The sequence below is a fragment of the Cupressus sempervirens genome, chromosome 4 (assembly GCF_028749045.1).
Source record: "Cupressus sempervirens isolate cs-2001-9-10 chromosome 4, ASM2874904v1, whole genome shotgun sequence".
NCBI lineage: Eukaryota > Viridiplantae > Streptophyta > Pinopsida > Cupressales > Cupressaceae > Cupressus > Cupressus sempervirens.
The window spans coordinates 481,192,957-481,213,758 of record NC_143121.1 but is presented as its reverse complement, the minus strand read 5'-3'; the positions used below and the strand labels follow the sequence as shown (position 1 = coordinate 481,213,758).

The window sequence follows — 20,802 nt, the reverse complement described above, 5'->3', positions numbered from 1 at the left end:
TCTATACCAACCATAACTCTCACCGACAATAGCACTATCGCTCAATCTCTATACAAAAATGTCAATGAAAAACCAAAAGATGAAGACACAATTGCCTACAATAGACCCCCAAAATTATAGGGTAGGAGGTGATAATAGGTGGGAAGCAATAATCTGGGATGCCCAATCAAGCATGGACAAAATTCCAAGCTCGACACAACCCCTATTCTCTACTTTCCCTCTACTTATTTTGCTTCTATTATCTAGGGTGGGAAGGCTTATTAATTATAGTGGATAGCCAACTTTGATGGATGTTCCTTTTCACCATGCAAGGACTAGACCAAAGATAGTATGGTCATATGAGTCCATTCATTGCACATATGCTTCAAATATTATTGTAACCATCAAAGTAAAATAGAAACCTACAAGAGATAGAGACAAGTAAATCCCATATAAATTTTACAATAAATTCAAGGTCTTTCACAAAGAAATGTATCATTCAAAAGGGAGGAGACTGCTCATTAATTCCATATTTATGTCATAATACGAGTGGCTAGTCAAACACACCATTGTGTACATATAATATGGCCTTCTATCTGCAAGGCCCTAAGAATGGTAGGGCAGTAGCCTTCTCATCATTTCATCTGTGTGATTCAAGCTTTTCATAACTAGACCTTGAATCCATTCCATATGATGTGAGTAGTCAGAGTATTGGGTAAGCCTCTTCTATGGCTATTCCCCTCCAAGAATGTAGAATTGATTGCATGGATGGTGTTAATTATTTGCGATGATTGTTATTATCTTATATTCACTAGCTTGAATTTCTCCTTCCTCATATTTTCATCACTGGCCTTTTAAGATTATGTATACCACATATGAGAGTCACCATCTATGTCTTCTTCCTTTTCCTGGAAGAGAATAGCAAGATCGTTAGCTTTGAATACATGATGTTTTACTATTGTCTTTGATAATGGCTCCTCAATTACAAGCTTCTTTGAAGGTGAAACTAATTTTTGTTGATTCCAATAATAGAGCTACAAGGAATAGTTAGAAGAGGCATCTTTGCACATCTTCATGAGAAACGAAGAACGTGCACAAGCAACTCATTTGCTAACCTCTGCACTACAGGATTTGTCCTTGTGCTAGAAGAAGATAAATTGGAAGAATGGTGAATTTCTTCAAGGCCACTTTCTTTGATTATTTTCTTCCCAACAAGAATAAGATAATCTTCAATTTCAATTGCCAATGTCTATGTAACTCTAAGAGTAGTTGGAATTTCTCTTCTTAATAGAAAACTAACTTTAGGAATTTGAGCACTGATAAATAAAGACTTCAAATTCACAGTTGTTGGTTAAGCAACAACTGGAATTCTTCATGTCAATTTGTTGAATGAGCGACAAATTCACACATAGGCACATGAGATGGCTTCTTCAATTGAGTAAGTTGGCCAATGATGTTTGAGTATCTTCAGGAAGCTTGAACCTTTCATCAAACTTGGCTATGAGAGTAGCCCAATTTGTGATAGTACATGGTGGTAAATGGTAAAACTAATCAATGAACACACCATGGAGAGTTTCCACAAACAACCTTACATACACGTCTTTATATTCAACAACATGAACACCATATGCAATGTAGAAAGCAACAATATGTTTATCAATATGTTGTTGTTCACCACCAAAGAATTTGGGGAAATTATTTTGTGATCCATCAAGAAGAGCATGTAGAGGCTGAGCTAGATTCAACAGTCCAAAAGTATTTCCCCAAGGACCTTGGTTCATTTACATGTCCTTGGTAAATGCTAGAAACCACTACAAGAAATAAAATTACAATGAAAATGGACATGGGTATGCTTCAAATAAAATCATGAGGCTCTCAAATGTGAGTTGTGTCATAAGTAGAGTTGCCAAAAAACTTTTGCATGGATATTTTGTAATTGACATTTTATAAAAATTTAGTCTCAAAATAGTGTTACCAGCCATAGTGTGTGAGACAAAGTCTCTCCTACCTTATAGGGAAGCCTCCCCCTCCTCACCATTCCTTAGATCAACTCAAGGTAAGCAAGAAGTTAAGATATTCTTATATGGTGTTACCAATATTCTTTCCTTTTATTTTAGGAAAGAAATCCACTTACTTGCAGAGCAGGTAGTGAGCAAGATTGATCTCTTTAACTACACTTCTATCTAATAGTTAGAAACATCAATTCAAAGGTTGATTGAAAGTGTACCAACTTAGATCTACATCTAGTTTTTCTAATCTATAAGAACGACTATGAAGCTCATAGACCATTATGCAATTCTTTTAAAGGTAAATCTCTACCATTAGGGTGCACAAACTACCATAAGTAGATGATTTATATTTTATAATCCTAAGTTATTTTAGTTCAAAGACATGAATGTAACTTAATTCTAACAAATCACACAAATATACGATAGTAATATAAATGACAGTCAAAGCTTCTAGTCTATACCACCACAATTGCTCCCAGTCAAAGCTTTGGCTCCAATTGTTTCTTGTACTCACTTTTCTCTAATAAACACACAATAATAAAATGAATTCAAGATAGTAGAGATGAATTACAGTCACAAGTTCCAAGTTTTTCTACCATAATTGCTTCCAATAAAAGCTTTAAATTTAATTACTTCTTTTTATTCACTTTTCTATCAAATTTGTTCTATCCAATCAGAATTATACTTGTACAAGTTTGGGAGAGATTTATTGCATATAAGAAAGATGATTTTTCACAATGGATGACACTCCTTTTATATAGACAAAGGAGTGAGAGAAAGAAGGAGAAAAAGGTGGGAGAAACTCAACCACCTTGACTAAGTCAAACTAAGAAAAAAGGCTTATTGGATTACATGAATGAAGGCATGTGTAATTGGGTTACATGCAAATGGATTACACACAACTTATCTTCTGAAACTACACAAATGAAATTACAAATGAAGAAAATGTTGAAACTATTGATTCTAAATGAATCAAGCCTATAGATTATTGGCAAAGGATTTGTACTTAGTGAGCAATCATGGATGATCATAGGATTGGGAGTTCCTATATTTTGTGTCACTCCATTCTCCTTGATAGCTATGGTGTTGTATCTTTTGATTACTTCTGATTTCCTTTGATGAATTGCTAGTCATCATTTAAAAACTTGATGTAGTCAAACTTTTCCTCATTCTAAGTTTTTGTGAATTTTCATTTGTTGGATTCACATATTCTAAATTTTCTAACACTTTGAAGACCTTCTTAATGATGTCTAGATGTAAACCCAGAAGAAATTTCCCATCACCATCTTTAATTTTTTTAAATTGAAGTGTTTGGCACATTCCCACAAATTTAGGTTCTAGGGAAATCATTGGAAGGGAGGAGACCAAATGAATGTCACTTCTTTGACTCCAAGCATGTCTCTTGATAGGATGTTTCTATTTTCTGAAGAAATTATGACATATTTTGAAGAGTTTATTGCAACGCGAAGATTTCAAATAATGAAAACATCTTCTAATGGGATTGAATCCATGAGGGTTTCAAGATTCAAATAATGATGATAGATCTATGGAGGGTAAGTATTCAAAGTATGATTAAGATACTTATTGAAAACTTAAAAGGGATTGAAATTAATGGAACAACTTGCATTTTGGGAAAAATGACCAAAATCAAGGTTTGGATGGTGGATTACACGTGGGCAAAATAGGGATTTTATTTTGAATGACTAAGAATGAAATTTGGAAGCATATGGATTTGTGTAGGATGATATGTATTTACCAAAATTAGGTTTTAGAGATGCAATTACATGTGGTAAAAAACTCATCAATTTTACTTGGCTAAATATGAAATTGGGGTTTGTGTAATATCCCTCTAATAATTCAATATTAAATCATCATAGTTGAAATAAAACACCTCGTTAATTCACTTGTGAAATAGAACTTATAAGAAACAATAATTATAACTATCTAAGAAATTGGAACAACTCTAGATAAACATTTAAATAAATTATTAAAACATATTTGATTATTCCTAATAACACATATATGTATGTTATCAACTAATTAGATAAATTATATTAATTAAATAATGATTGGTGTCATCATAAATCACTAATACCGAGGGAAGAGTTATAAACGACATATTAATTGGTGTGACTCTCATAAGTCATATCAATCACTCTCATTGTTTGAGTATAAATACAAGGGAAGAATGACATCTAATAGATGGTCAACATGAAGCATGATGGATAACAACAAGAACTTGGAGGACTACAGGGCTATTACAATCCACGTCAGACTTGTAGATTGCAAAATACTTGTGCAGGTGTATGATCATTCATTGCCCAAATCCTGACATAATACATGGAAGAACTTGATAATGAATCAGAGGGAAATGATCTAAGAATCCATCAAACCTTTAGAAAGTATACTAGGCATTGCAAGCGAGGATGTGGAGCAGTACAAAGTGGGTCACATGGGATAAGAGTTATCGGAGCATTACCACACCATCTACGAAGGAGGAAAAAGATCTCGTTAAACATAGAGCACGAAGTGCATAAATATGAGGGAGAGTAAATAAAGAGGCTAACACATGCATTCACCAAGAATTCATGTCAGACATAGGAAAATATTCGAAGGTTTTGATAAGGTATAAATATTCCCCAAATAGATAAGACATCATTCGAATTAAAGCAAGGCTTGTTCCTATATTCGGTCGAGATTAAACGAGAATCTCTAAGACGAGGACACGTTGAGTCCCACAAGGCACTAAAGGTAATTTAAAGTACTAATTTCATATTTAAAGGCTTTTCAACATTTAGGGATATATAAATATCTAATCTTCTATACATAATATAAAATGTTATTAATACATAATGAATATGTAAATATATTAATCATGGAAATAGTGACAAGGTATTTATTTAAGAGGTGATATTTATGAATATAAGTTAATTAATTATTTGGTATATATATTTCTTACAAAATGATTAAGAATCCATGGTGCCAGTATAAGGACATTGCTCGCCTATATAAATGGCTTCGTGCCAGTATAGAGTTAGGAGTCATCTTTACATAAATGGCTAAGATGGGATTGATAAAATCTTGTAGTATCAGTGCAGGAAGTGAGATCCTCATATAAATGGTTGTCATGCTAGTGCGAGAGATGAGTAGCCCTGTATCAATGGCTAGACATGATAATGGCTAGAATAAAGGAGAAAATAATATATTTCTACTTATTAGTATTTAATCCTAACATTTATTTTGTAAGTATTAGTATCCCAATCTAACAATATGGAGTTTGGATGAAATTGAATGATGGATTGGATGTGGAAGATGAAATTATGGAGGATACTTACATTATTGTGGTGAAAAGTCCAACTTTACTTCTCAAATAGATTAAAAACAAAAAAAAACAAGCAATAAAGTATATACAAAAACTCTAAATGAAAAGAAAACTGTACCTCTTGCTTTGACTTAACTTGATAAATTGAAAAACTTCACTCTTGGATGCAATTTAATATTTGACATGAATAACGATTTGCATTTACAAGAAATGAGAGTTTTAAACTTTTTAAGTAACATGAAACACAAATCTAGGGATGTATTCAAATAAATAGATGATAAAGAGCAAAATATTATAACAAATTAGCAACTTGATAAAAAAACATAAGCAAAACCATAATCTCACACTTTCTTGGAGACCAAAGAGTAAAATTTGGAGGAAGAAGAAGTTGGAATGAACTTGTTCTCTCCAAACTAAAGTTTCATAAGTGTATTTGAATGTAAGGATCAAATACCTTTGAAAGATTCAAACCTTAGTTCCAAATCATGGTTAGTAGATGCAAATGCCTTCTCAAGTGCAAATCACACTTCTTGGAGTGATTTGCATGTTTTGGAAATGTCTTCTCAAGGCAAATCGTGGTTTGGAACTTGCATTACATGTGCATGAAATGATGCAAATGCTTGTGTAAATGTCTTCCCATTCAATACTCTGGCATAACATAATTGCTGGATACATTTGCATATCACAAAATGATGGAGTTTATTGCAAATCACTGTTTAAATGCCCTAATACATGTGACATGTGACATTTAACATCAAAACACCCAAATCAGGGTTTGAAGAAGTGGTTTCATGTGTCATGGAAGATACAAATATTCACAAGTTAACCTCTTTTCCTCAAATTGTGGTTTGTGAGGCCTTTTACATGGCACATGTTTTTCTTTATGACTCAAATTGGAGTTTGCAAGTTGAAATGTATATTTAAAATGTGCATTGCAAATTCATGAAACTAAGTCTTTAAGCCAAAACTGAGGTTCTTGATGTGCATTACATGTGACATTTTCCCTTAAAGATGAAAGATTGGTTTGGAAAAGGCATTGCATGTAATGTAAATGCATGCATTTTTCTCAAAACTTCATCCCTTTGACAAATCATGTTTTGATGAAGGAATTGCATGAAATGCAAATGCATGCATTTGGATGACTAGAGAAGAATCAGGGTTTGAAGGATGCATTACATGTTTTAAATGACTACCATTTGCACAACCAAGAAATATTTTGGCAAATCGAGGTTTGGAAACTCAGACACATATTTAAAAACACATGTATTTCATATCTTTGGAAAATCGTAGTTCTTGGATGCATATGCATATTTTTATTTTGCATGCAAAGACCAAAATAGTGGTTTGGAGACTCATTTACATATTTTTAAATACAAGTGAAACCACCCAACAAGTCATTTTGTCAAGAAACAAGTTGTTTGCAAGCCAAAAAAGTGGTTTGGAAGGGCATTCACATGCATTTCATTACAAAATAGCATGTAATTGACTTGCATCACTTAAAAGTTTCTATTTAGCACATGTCTATTTGACTCACTTAAGTGAATCTCACTTTAAAGGGCCCATTACATATTTATACTAATATATTTTACATATTATGTGTAAATAAGTTCAAAAAGTGAAATTTCAATTAAATACTTTAAGTTAAAACATTAAAGTAAATCTCAACATCAAAATAGGCTATAAAGTGATTAAATTGCTTAAGTGATAAATTGAAAGGTAACTCAATATCAAAACATAACAAAAAGTGCATTGATCTACTTATATCATTTAAGTGATAAATTTAAAAGCATGACAACATCAAAATATAATAAAAAGTGTACTATAATGACTTAAAACACTTACAATTTTAAAGTCAAAAAGTACTTAAAAATATTATAGAAAGTGACTTTTAGTCATATATTTCAAAAAGTGTGCGACTCAACATTAAAATATAAGGTCAATATTTTAAATATGTAATGAAAGTTGAAAACCCCACTTTTTGGGCACTTAGTCCTTAATATCTTTTGACTAACAACTCTGATTAAGCACCAAGATATCTCAAATCAAAGGAGTAATTGGAAGAAAGAGATTGGAGGAAACAAGAAGACTAAAACAACCCAAGCAAACACAAAAAAAAGAAAAAGGGACTTTGAATGCCTCAAAAATAAAGTATGAGATGACAAATTGAAAAAATGAAAATGACTCGATGAGAACCTTCAATAAAATATCTCATTGTACAAATCAACGATAATTGTTTGATCAAGTTTTTGTTGGGATGTCCTAGTGCTCCACCTCTATGAGCATTACCTAGATTGAATGAGTGTTAAGCCTTCTATTCATTGTCACGAAAGATGGATTTATGTAAACCACTAGTTATGAAATATGATTCAGTGAGTTTGACTCAAAAACTACATAGTTAAATCCTAATAGCAATATGACAATTTGACTTGATGTGGAAAATATCTCTTACTTATCAATTTTTCGCCAATCAAATAACGAGTTATCTCAGAGAAATGTGAAACTCAATTGGACAAGTTTCATATTGTTACCTCCATTTTGTGATGACAAAAAGAAGGACAAAAAGATCAAGCCAGAATGACTTTTTGCCTTAGTGATCCTATTTATTGTTCTTCTTTGTCTGATACTATTGTGAAATAATCTAGTGTTTTTGTCTCTTGCCTCTAGGAAAGTTTCTTTGGATTTCTACCTCCATAATATTTCTTGTTTTGCAATGATATCTTCATATTTACTCAACAAATCCTTTTCCTTAAAATATATTTCTTGATCCATCCCCCTTTCAATCACTTCAATGCATTTTTCTATTTCTTCTTCAATTTTCATTTTAGAGTCAAAGATATTCAAATTGTTCCTTGGTCCAAATTAGAATCTTCCTTTTTCACTGCTTTTAATTTACATAAAATAGAAAATATTCAAGTTGATGAAAATCTTCCCTCTGCACTATTTTGTTACTTGTTTTATGAAACTTTCATCCTTTAACCACATTTGTTCAAATTCAAAGGGACAATTTTTGGGTCTTGCTTCCTCATTCATTTCTAGCCAATCTGGGAAGTAGTCTAATCCAGAGTTAGGATTTATTATTGATTTAAGAGTAAAAGGGAATCCTACCATGTCACCACTAAACAAAAATTTAGCTAACTTTTGTGCAATATTTCTATAGCTCGATCTTTTATTAATCCAATGTGTAGATTTTATTATCAGGCTTAATTTCTAGTAGGTTATTACTGTTAATCTAATTTCTAAAATTTGATCCAATGTCTGTGATTCTTTCGTTGATCGTCCTCCTTTTTTTGAAGGATACATAATTGCATTGCAATCCCCCTTGTTATGTAATGCTGATTACATGAGTTCCTTAGATGTGTTGTTAACTCTTCCCACATTTCCCTTTTCTTGTTATTTTATATTGGTTTGTTCACATTAATCAACAATATACTTAGGCTACTATTGTATTTCTTTATAAGACTACTTTGCTAGTATTTTTTATTGACAATCATGTTATTTGTTACCTTTTTTGGGTTCCAAAATACCCTAGATCCCCTGATACTCCTACTTCCACCATTTCTAGTTGGCATCCTCCAATCCTTTTTTCTAACCACTCTATCTCATATCATCTAGTTTAGTTTCCTAAAGCATTATATTTCCCCGTTAGATGAAAATATGCAATTTTTTATGATGTGTTATTTTTGTGGGGCATTCATGCCCCTACACTTCCAACTAATTAGTTTCACTACTCCTTGGGTAGGAACTTTCTTTTCCCTAGATTAAAGAAATATGCGATCTTGGTTTGATTAGTTGTAGTTGTATCCTTTTATCTTAATTCATCCATGGGCTTCCTACCCCGAATCTGCTAATACTCCTTTTGCTTCTACCATTTCTAGTTGCCATCCTCCATTCCTTTTAATAAAATTTCTCTATATTATCCAGTTTAGTTTGCTAAAGCATCATGATTTTGCATTGGATGAAAACATGCATTTTTTATGGTGCATTATTTGTTAGGGGCATTCATGCCCTCCATGACCCTAAAATTATAAGTAATTAGCTTCGTGTCTCCTTGGGTAGGAACTTTCCTTTCCCTGCATTTCGAAAATATGTGATTTTGGTTTGATCACTTGCAATTGCATCCTTTTCTCTTGATTTAGCCATGAACTTCATACCTCTTTTGTTTGATAATTTAACACAATTAGGGGCAATTTTTCCAATGTGTGTATAAGCTACTCCCAAAATGACACCCTTTGATTTCTTGGGCTCCTCTAATGATGGGATTTTAGATACTTCTTCTTCCTAATTAACTATCTCTTCACCATCCATCATATCCAATATTCTTTCAACCAATAATTTCTTTTCCACAATATGTTCTTCACTATCTACCGCTAGACCATGTGTTATTCCCATTAGATCATAAACAAGTTCTAGCTTTGGGGGAACCACCTAATTATTTGCCGAGTTTAGATTATGATTTAACATGTTTGTAGGATCTTCCTTTGTGATTATAATCTGCTCTACTTTATTTTCCTTATTTAATGTTGCATTGTTCTAACCTTCATCAAACTGATCTAGGATGGATATATGTTATTTTACTCTCATTTTAGATTATTCCACTACTTGTAGAACTTGTTGAAGATGATCCTTGATAGAAGTATAACTTTAACATTTTCTTGCATTTTGCCTAAGTCTTTTTTATTTGGTGAATTCTTAATAACAAGTATAGATGCTTCCTTTGCCTTGGATGTTACTAACTCAAACCCTTCTTTATTATCATTGAATTATATATTCATTTATGGCATTTGGAAACTTCCTTATCACAATCTTGATGGGAAACTATTTGGATCTGATTAGGTCCTATCATTGGGATGAGATTCATTCTATCCTTCGAGTCATAGACATATCTAGGCTATTCTAATGGTAGGGTATTGGAGCATGTCAATGCCTATTCTATGAGGCTTCTTCGACACTTGCTGTATATTGTGGATTTGAATTTTGTATTTTAGATCTATCAGAGTTAGATGAATGCCTGCCTTTATTTTGATGATTGGTTTTTGAGACAAAACTATTTTGTTTTCTTAGGGCATTTAAATTCTTAGACATGTGTTTGTCATAATTTTGCTTTGGATTCCACATCAATATGGTCCTGACGAGACACGATTTACCCCAATAGCATAAGATGGAATTTGAGAAGTTAGTGGGACAATCTATGGTCTTCATCTATTTCTAGATGTTTGCCCTTGGTATCTTTTTCCAACAAACTTAGCTTGGGATCTAAGATTTTTTTAACCCTTGCTCACAAACTATTTGCTACCCTTCTAATTTAAAGAAAGAAGTTGTTGGAAGACATCCACTATTTTTTTTAATGACTCACATTTCTTTCGCATATTAAAAAGGATCTTGGATATATTAAAAAGAATCTTAGATATATTATGTTAAATGTAAATACTATATTTTTATTATTTAATTAATATTGTATTATATATAAATATAATACATACATATTATATTGTCATAGGAAACTCATGTGAGAGAAGTAATTTTATATATTTTTAGCAAATTATTAAAATAATAAGTAATTTTAATATAATTATCTTATATTTCTATTTCATATTTTCTTTGTAACAATGAATATATAATATTTTTAGAACAGTTCCGCACAAAAAAGAAATCTTGGGCTTGCCGTCGGTGAATTTCGGTTAACGTATGTACGGAGCACTGAAACTCGTTTTCCCCCTCCGTTTAAGACCATGAATAGGGCCGGGGAAAATAAACCTGAATGCTTGATTGGGAGCCCGTAACTGCATCGTTCCCCACCCCACTGGGATGAACGCCTTCACTTCTATTCATCGCTGTCGATTGATTGTGAATATGTATGTAATGAACGGTGCCTATCTCGCCACGGATTCGAGAGCCTGCCTTTGCCTTACTCTTAGCGCTACAGGATCGACCAAGAGCTCACGGGGGACTTAAGTCGAGCTACTTTATTTATCTTCCGTCGGATTCTGCCACCAATAGAAACCACTGAAGTCGAGTCTATCGCTTCCCACGTTCTGTTAGATTTACGTTTGTGAAGGGGCCAACGAGCAACTGGATTCCGTGAAGAGAATTCTATTGTAGTTTTTGTCCCGAGATTGGTGCATCAGATCGGGTGTGGGTGCGAAATAGATCCGATGGAGTGGATTCCCTTGCAACATCTGGATGTGAGGGGGCACAAGCCCAAGCACAAGCAGCACCAGCAGTCGCCTCAGTGCGGGGCATTTCATCATTCGCAGGCCTTGTTTGCGGCAGCCCTTGACAAATACATTCTTGGTATGCTTCCAATTATTCAATGCTTATTCCTTTTATTATTATAATTACAGATTTCAATTATTATCCTTAAATTCAACGATCAATATAAGAACTTGGAATATAAGATCTTAATAAATAAGGGACTATGTGCTGGCAAGAAGTATTGTTCAGAAGTGAAACTAAATGGGCCATTTTAATTGATTTTCTCTGTGGACATTAGTAACATCATCAGTAGTAAGAAATTTTGCAGATTGCAAATCAATTGGACATTATTCTCTCGTGGATAACAACTTTCTTTGTTCTCCTGGTCCACTCTTGATGTAGACATGTGATGGCATTTAACTCCTTTGACAGCCTTCCGCTCGACTAGCTTTATTTGTTTCAATCGACTACCACAAGTCTTCTCCTGTTAAATATTAAAATGTTCACAGACGAGGGGACACAACCAAACCATCATATACATATTCTGACAAACTATGTTATTTTGAGTTTCTAAATAAGAGCTAATTTGCACTATATAAAATTTAAATTGAATCCGAGTATATGATTTTCACGTATAACTTCTCTTCGATTTGCCTGCCGGGGTCAGTATACAAGTAGAATTTGAAATTGTAGTGTCAACATATCCGTCAGTCCCAAGGGCCAAATCCACCCTTTTCTGACAGATCTGATAAACTGGAGCCGATCAGAGACATTGTTTCCTGCCATTGTTGCCAAGGGAAAGCAACCGGTTCAACCAAATCCTCCTTCGACACATCAAAGATTTTTCGGTTAAGCTTACAAGGATCAAGACATACTGCTGGCCATAACCATGTAGCACAACCTGTCAGCCATAACCAGAATGAAACTTCCCCCTTTTCATCTGCCTCCAAGGAGTGTGTTTATGATCATTTATACCCTCTGAAATTTAGTTCTACTAGTCTCATCAGTCATCCTTTGCTCTACCATATTTGTGCCCTAGTGATTTGTTCTATCATCCTTTATATTTAAGTCTTGCATTAAAACTAATGTTGCTTGGATTTAAAATGCAGAAGCCTCTCCGGCCTTCTTTTCTCTTGTTGTTATTGCATGCTACTTAAGCCAATTTCTCAAATAAAATGTTCTTCGCAGGGGACCAGGTCAATTGTTATTCAGTGCAGGTCACTCCCCTTGTCTACCATTACGAAATAGTGCACATACCACTGGACTGTATCACAGTTAACCATCATGGGAAGGTAAACAAAAGTAAATGAGACTCAAAACATGTAGCACAAACCGTCAGCCATAAGCAGAGTGCATGAAACTTCCCCACCCTATCTGCCTCCATGGAGTGCGTTAGTGATCATTCTTACCCTCTCTCTCTTGGCTGGTGAGAGAGAGGCGCATGCATGGCATGTTAAATTTTGAACTAGAATGATAATAATGCAATGAATTGAAATTCAAAACACAAAGAACAGTGGACACAAAAGACTTATTCTGGAAAAACCCTCCACTTGAGGGTGAAAAAGCCAGCTCACAAAAATGATGATGCCTTTATTGAGTTCTCAAAACAAATACACTAATTTCTCGCTTATGATTAATGACTTCAAAACAGTCAATCAATAAGCCTTATTGCTTTTTACAGATTGAGCACTTTGTCAATATATATATCAGGATAAAACAAAATCACTAGTATCTCTCAGATACAACTAATATTGAAGAAGTCTTGCAGAATAAGGATATCGATCATATACAGATCGAATCATCCTACCAATATAGCTCTCAACAAATACGCCCAAGATTAGCTGCTGAACACACTTTCCAGAAAATCACGACAATTCCAAATTGCATACTCAGCAATCACATCAATTATTAGGATCAGAACAAATACACTTAACTCCACTGTGAACCCAAACACCTCAGAGTATCCAAGCCTATGTCCTGTGCAAGCGAATCGACTCTACTGACAATACAGAATGATGGCAGTTCCATGATTTATGTTCCTTTGGATATTATCTCCAAATTTTCTCAAAATAATTTTCAGAATGTAAACAGAGAAATGATGCAATGCAAGCCAGCAATATAACCAGTAGATTCTCATTAAAATGCCTCAGAATATGTTATTACATTGTACATCAACGATACAATAACCAAATATCAAGTCCAATCTTAAATACAAAAAAATAGTCAGATTGAAAATAACAATGAAATGCACTTGTAATCCCAAGTGTGAAATCTGATATGAATCCACCACAAAGATGAATCAGGGCTACTTCCAATCCACCCAAGAATAGCCCAAAGGTTTCCATCCTCAGGATCCTTGACAAGAGAAAGCTAGCAGCTTCCCAAAGTTCTCGAAAGAGAAACCAGAAAATAAGTCCCAAATCCAAGCATATCCAAATGAGCTTCTCGTTCCTCTTTTAAAAACCCAACGTGTCATTCTTGAGCTTCCTTCCTTTCCTTTCATCTTTTGCCTTCTTTGACACCTTTTAACTCCCTCTATAATATTAAATTGACCTATCTTATAAATTTGCTTTAAGCTCTCATAAGCCAAATTTAATATTTTATGAATTTAACTTTGGAATTCCTAATGTCCCAAAAAGGGGACATTACTATTATGAAGTAATTGGAAAATATTTGCTTGTTATTAACAGTGATCAAGAGATCAATTTATAGAAGAGACTGAATGATGTTTCCTTAAGAAACAATCGTAAAGAATAGAAACATTCTATTTTAGAAACATAAATCTAAATATTAGAAACATTCTAATATTTATAGAAGATTACAATAGATAACCATTAGATACTAAACAGAGATAATAGAAACTATCTATTGTAATACCCTCCCTTAATGGTTAATCTAACTAGAGCACGAATCTGTCAAAAAATGTTAAAGGTAGATTCTGTCTGCTCAAGGTGCTCCGCACTGTTCGTTGTGGGCTGCTAACCAGATTGCTTAGATAGGGCAGCTAAGCACTTTCGACATTCAACCTTCACGTGACCAAACTTGTGGTAATAGTTGGATTGAATGTTCTTCTTCCAAGAGCCTTCTGAATCTGGAGCAGAGGATGTCTGCTGAGAAGATTGTTGATGGTACTTTGGATAACACTCCAAAACTTTGCAAATGAGCATAATGCTTTAAAACAAACCACAAGAAGCCATGATTTTTGAGGTGAAAAATCAATCAAAACCCAACATGATTTTTGAGGTGAAAAATCAATCAAAACCCAACATTACAAAGCTTCTGTTTTTTTAAGGAATAACGGTAAAACCCAACAGATAATTTTTGAGGAAAAAATTACAAACCCACAAAGGAATCACACACAACTTTGCGAATTACAGAATCAGAAAATTTTAAGGGTAAATTCATAGAAACCCATAAGAAAAAAATTTCAGGGAAAAAATATGAAAACCCATGGGAATTCTTTTTTGAGGAAAAAAATTATGAAAACCCACCAGAATTTTTAAAGGAGGCAAAATACGAGACTTTGCATGGTAAAGTAGCACATGGAAACAACATGCAAGTACATGCAACCCTCAAAAAGTAAAGGTCCGAAAAATTTGAAGGTGAACCAAAAGAGAGCTTGAAAAACCCAGAAAGAATATGTTGTCAGTTTCTAGATCGGTTGGTTCGAAAATTGAGGCACAAAAATCAAGGCACACAGAAAAATTTGACAACCCACTTGAGCTCTTGAAAAACCCACCACGAATCTAGGAAAAAAAAAATTCTGAACCCAAAATTTAGGGTTTTGAACAAAAAATGGTCTTGCTGCAAAAAACCCACAAAAAATGGCAGAAATGTTCAGAAAACAGATGAATTTGGATAGAAATGGGTTGTAGAACCGAATCTAGAAGTTGGCGGATTAGGATCTCTTTGAATAGAAACCCTAGTCGAATCATAAAGAGTGTTGGAAGCAAATATGCATGTAAATAATTTCGAAAATAAAAGGCAGATAATTTCAACCAATTAATTATAATTATTTTCGAAAAATTTTAGAATGTTGGCTCTGATACTATTATAATACAAAGTAATTGGAAAATATTTGCTTGTTATTAACAGTGATCAAGAGATCAATTTATACAAGAGACTGAATGATGTTTCCTTAAGAAACAATCGTAAAGAATAGAAACATTCTATTCTATAAACAAAAAACTAAATATTAGAAACATTCTAATATTTACAGAAGATTACAATAGATAAGCATTAGATACTAAACAGAGACAATAGAAACTATCTATTATCGTAATAATTACAAATCCTCCCTCCTTGAGATTGCTTTCCTTCAAGCAATCATGAGTTGATAAACTAATTTTGGGGTCCCATATCAATCTCAAAAAAGTAGCTCCACCAAGCCACTGCACCACTCCAATACAAATAACACGTCTCGAATTGTGCATAATTTATCCAATCCACATGCTCGGTGTTGTTATCATATGTGAAAAAATTCTCGATCCAACTAAGAATCTCACTCCAATTGAGATCACAAGCACTGCTAGAGTCAAATAGAGATGTGAATTTAGCATCGTGCCAACCAACTCCCTGAAATAATACTGACCATGTGACGGATCCTCCTGGGTCCCATAAACTAAAAGTCCATCCACCTTCCTAGCTGTCTGCAATATCCTATTTTTCCATTCTAGAAACAAGTAGAATACCCAAAATATTCAAATACCACAACATTGCTCTCCTAACATGTATGCTGAAACTGTAATTGTACTGAAGAAGTAAGCTAGATATGGCTTCCTCCTTCATGAAGGGAAGAGTCACAACCCAAGTGCTATCACCATGTTCAACATCTGTGATGGTAGAGTAATTGTAGGTACTAGATAAATGAGAAGAAATATCAATCAATGAATACTCATCAACATTGTCCTCTCTCCTCATATATTCATTGGCCCTGCTGTTAGCCAAATCAGCATCATGCCTCTCTTTCAAATGTAATAAATCAGTCACCTCCTGGCTGCAATCAGTATCAAACTACGACTCTTGATCAACATCAAAGGGTGCTCCATTATCAAACTTGAATAGTGTATTCTCCAATATCCAATGAACATCCATCTCAAAGAGTGAATTACAATGTTTCATCCAATCAACATTACGTTGGCTGAAAGTATTATCATCATAAGAATAAATATCCTCATGCTGACCTTTCATCGCTGCTACACAGAATGTTGATCCACAAGATGCTAGATCTATCCTATAGTCATCATCTAATGAACATGAAGTCATAATGCATGGACACTCCATAAAATTTCCAGGTGGCTGATCCATATGTGTGACTTTTTCAGCCTCGTGGTCCCCCATAATACTATCAGCTTCATCCTTGTTAAGTTGTCCATATGATTGCGTTTTATCTTTTTTCACCCTTCTCTATAAGCTGAAACAATTCTTCTTTTCTTCCTCAATTTTGTCCCTTATTAAGAATGATTTCAGTTTTTGCTCACATTGTTTGATGACATTGTTAATCAAACTATAAGTATCAAAATAAGTGACACGTGTTTGTTTCAAATCAGCCAATATAGTAGACAAGAAGTTTCGTGAATCAACATCACTCTCTTCAATGATCAAGGATATAATATACTGCATAAAGGATAAAACATCTGTTTTGTGGCCTTTGTAAATGGCAATCAAGAACTCATGGAACATATCATGAATTAAATCTTCACACCCGAGATCCAACATAATTACAGAAGCACGAAGTTTTTCAATTGATCCTAAAATTTGGACTACCTTATCGAATGATGGATTATGGATATCACTCAATTCCTGAAAGCTTTCTACAACCAATTGGAATACTGCTTTCATCACTTTCCTCATAACATGAACAATGCACTGAGTGACTGCAAGTCTCACCTCTCTATCAGGATGCCTCAACAATACTGGCTTAGCCAAGGGGATCACAGCAAGGAGGACATTCACTTGTTTACTCTTTGAACCTAGTTGTTCTATGGTGGATAAACAATTCTCTATTGCTTTCAAATTGTGAAGTAATTCATCCTTGGGTTGTGGCAAACATGCAAGTTTTTGCTCTATACTATAGAACTTTTCTTCAAGATTTTGTTCTTTTCCCTTGGTGATAAATTTAGATAGCTGCATTAACATTTTCATGTGCTGTCTTGAAGTCTTGTTTGCAAGTTAAGGAGGCCAACTGTGATTTCCAAAATCTGAATTAAATAACAAACAACTTCTCAACTGTAGATCTATTCTTGGTGGTGCGATAACAAACTGGATTCCACCGATCTGATTCAAACTTTTTGATGACCAAAATCACCTTCCAAAATTCATTGGATGTTTAATGGGTCTTCAATTTATTTTCAGTCACCTACAACATAAATGAATTTACTGTTGTACTTAAGCCACCAATTGTCTGGAGAGTATACCTAGAATTTTTAACAATGAAGCTTGATGCAAATTGTAGTTTGTACTATGTTTTGTGAGTTCCCCAACTTTGTGCCACATTAGAGATTGACCAACAATTTATTTCTGATCATTGTAGTAGCTATTTAACATTTGCTAGTTAGAAACAATAGTCCACCAAGATAACTGAGATTGGGGGGTGGGGGATGAATCAGTTATCCAATAATTATCAACCTTAAATAATCTTAACCATTCAATCAAAGTAAACAACAACCATACTAAGATGCACATACACAATTACACTACATTTGTTAACTAGGGAAACCCTTGATCAGAGGAAAAACCCCGGTGGAAATGATGCCCACAAAATGATGTACTAATATAAATATTCCTTGTTAGAGGATGGACCCCTTTAGGAGTCTATTACAACATTTAGTACATATGAGTCCCTATTAGGAGACTTTGAATCCCTGTTAGGAGATTCCAACCCTGTTAGGAGTTGTGCCAACCCTGTTATGAGTTGTAGAAGGCAGAAGGACCCACTGTCCAAACAACTTCTGGGGCAAGATCACTTAACTCACTGTCCAATTGATCTTTCAACTATTCTTTGCAGAATAACTGTCTGTATTGTACTTTAATTTCTTTCCTCTATCTTGTCAATCGGACCAATCACTGTCAGACCTTATAGACTAGGTCACGAACCTCGGATCCAAATATCAAACTTCGTTCGGATCTCATAATAAAATCTCAGCAATGAAGTTTTCTTCACCTTCGCTCTGCTCTGCTTATCTGCACATTCCACTCTTCGTGCTTCTTGCAATCATTCATCCATTCCATACATGATAAAGGAAAATGTCCTTCCTTTATACTGAATCCATAAAGTTAATTATTATAGGACCTCATTAAGAACACGTTACACTTAGCGATAACATTAATCTTTCACCTTGTAACTTGAATAACTTTCCGTACGTGTAACATTATGATGAGCGAGCTTAGCTACCTCATCTCCAGAATGTCTTCTTCACATCTTTAACTTCGGCTTCTCAAAATAACAACTCTGCTAAGAGATATAACAAGTTTACCAAAACATGCTTCTGTAAACTCTATTTCAGAACAATCTTCACCAAAACTTGCATAACTTCTTCCAGACTTAATATCTTATGCTTCTGAGGTTAGCTGCATATACTAGACACTTAGTATTATCTCCCTTTAAGCTCGCTTAGTGAAAATGCTCAAATATCTATCTATACCAACTTGATCTTTACCGCTGTTCTTCTGTCAAATACCACAAAAAACTGCTATGTTGACGTCAATAACAAACACAGTCATGAATATAACATATCATCATGATAATGATCTAATCATGTTTCTACAATACTCCCCCATAGAAGTATCATCAGCATTCATGCTTCCAACCCTAGTATCATTGTTGCTCTTTTCAAATGAAGGTCACAGTCCAATATGTCAAGTCTGAAAATGGTTGACCACTCAAATTGAATATAGTTGTGCTAGAGAATGACTGAATATATTGAAGATGCTAGGGATAGAAATTTTGCAATGACCCAGGCTTGCATTATTCAGCCCTCAATACAAAAAGTCCCCAATTGAGCAAATTTTAGGAAAGCTTTTCTAGTGACTATAACCAACAAAGTATGAGCCAATTGAACCCCATGTCCAAAGTGAGCTTGTAAATACCAAATGGATTCACAAGTGACACTGAGAGTTATATTTCTGTTGCACCTGGCAGACTGAAATGCCTAGATTCAAATTATCCGCAAAAGGCTCACCCTTGGATGATTGGGTGTTAATGTGATGTTGGAAATGTCTTGGACATTGTCCAAATGGATGCTATCGCCCGATCTCAACAATGATTGAAATGGTCTTGTTTGCGTTTCTAGTGTCCACTGCAAGCCACCAATTTGGAATGGTTCAATCCGTTGCTTGCGATTATATCAGGCCATAATTCCAATCTTCCACCAATGGCTGAATGATGATAGTGAAGGTTGGAGTTGACTCGAGTTATTGTACTGAGCCAACTTGGTGATTGTTTTTGGAACTATTCATATTGTAGCCGACCTATGTAACAACTATTTGGATGGATATAAGTATGAAATATTTTGTTTATCCAAAGTGTATTATTCATTGTATCATCATTCAAGCATTAGCGAATATGAAAGGGTAGATTGTCTGGAAGGCTACAAGCATCACAAGGAAAGGAAGAGACTCATCTATCGTAGTCAGGTGATCAATTTACTTCAAAGGATCTTCATCAACAATCACAATTGCATTTCAGAGATCAATCCACTAATTCATCCTAACAGGTGCATCAATCCCAAATCCTTTAACAGGGTGGACCTAACAGTCCTTGTAGAAACTCCTAACAGAGTACATACTTAACTGTATTGTATAAATCCTTTCACAAGGTGGACCTAACAGTCCTTATTACTCCTAATAGGTCAAGATCACCAAAAGTGGTAATTTGTAAGGCTTAACAGGCCAACTTTATTACTGTAGTAGTGAAACACTATGGGTGTCATACCCACTCGAGTTTTACCGTCTACTTGAAGGGTTAAAGGGTTACCAAATATTGTGTTATGGTGTTGTTACTTTAATGCTTTAATGTTTCATGCATGCAAGTAGATTATACAAATATAACAAAGTGGTTCAAGTGTAAGAAGTTTAAGTGGTTCCTGAACTGCATTACATGTCCAACAACACAAATGAAAGATTGTCACCTTTCATAACAAAAACCACAACAACAATATTGCAATCTAATAACCACCATGAACCAAGTCAGAGGGTGGAACAAAGGCTTTCACCTCAACCTTCTTCTCAAGGAATTTCAGTTCAAACTTTTATTTCGTAGAGAACTCATTAATAAGGAATTGCACCTTATAATTCTCCCTC

The 20,802-nt window shown here is 34.3% G+C and overlaps 1 protein-coding gene across 1 annotated transcript in view; it reads left to right on the top strand.

Moving 5' to 3' along the window:
- The first annotated feature begins 11,060 nt into the window (after nucleotides 1-11,060).
- Nucleotides 11,061-20,802, top strand: part of LOC149562055 (uncharacterized) — a 142,622-nt gene continuing 132,880 nt past the window's right edge. The window contains exon 1 of the mRNA XM_089825596.1: nucleotides 11,061-11,601. Within this exon, the coding sequence (XP_089681722.1) occupies nucleotides 11,463-11,601 (139 nt within the window). The 5' untranslated portion in view covers nucleotides 11,061-11,462. The remainder of the gene's footprint in view (nucleotides 11,602-20,802) is intronic.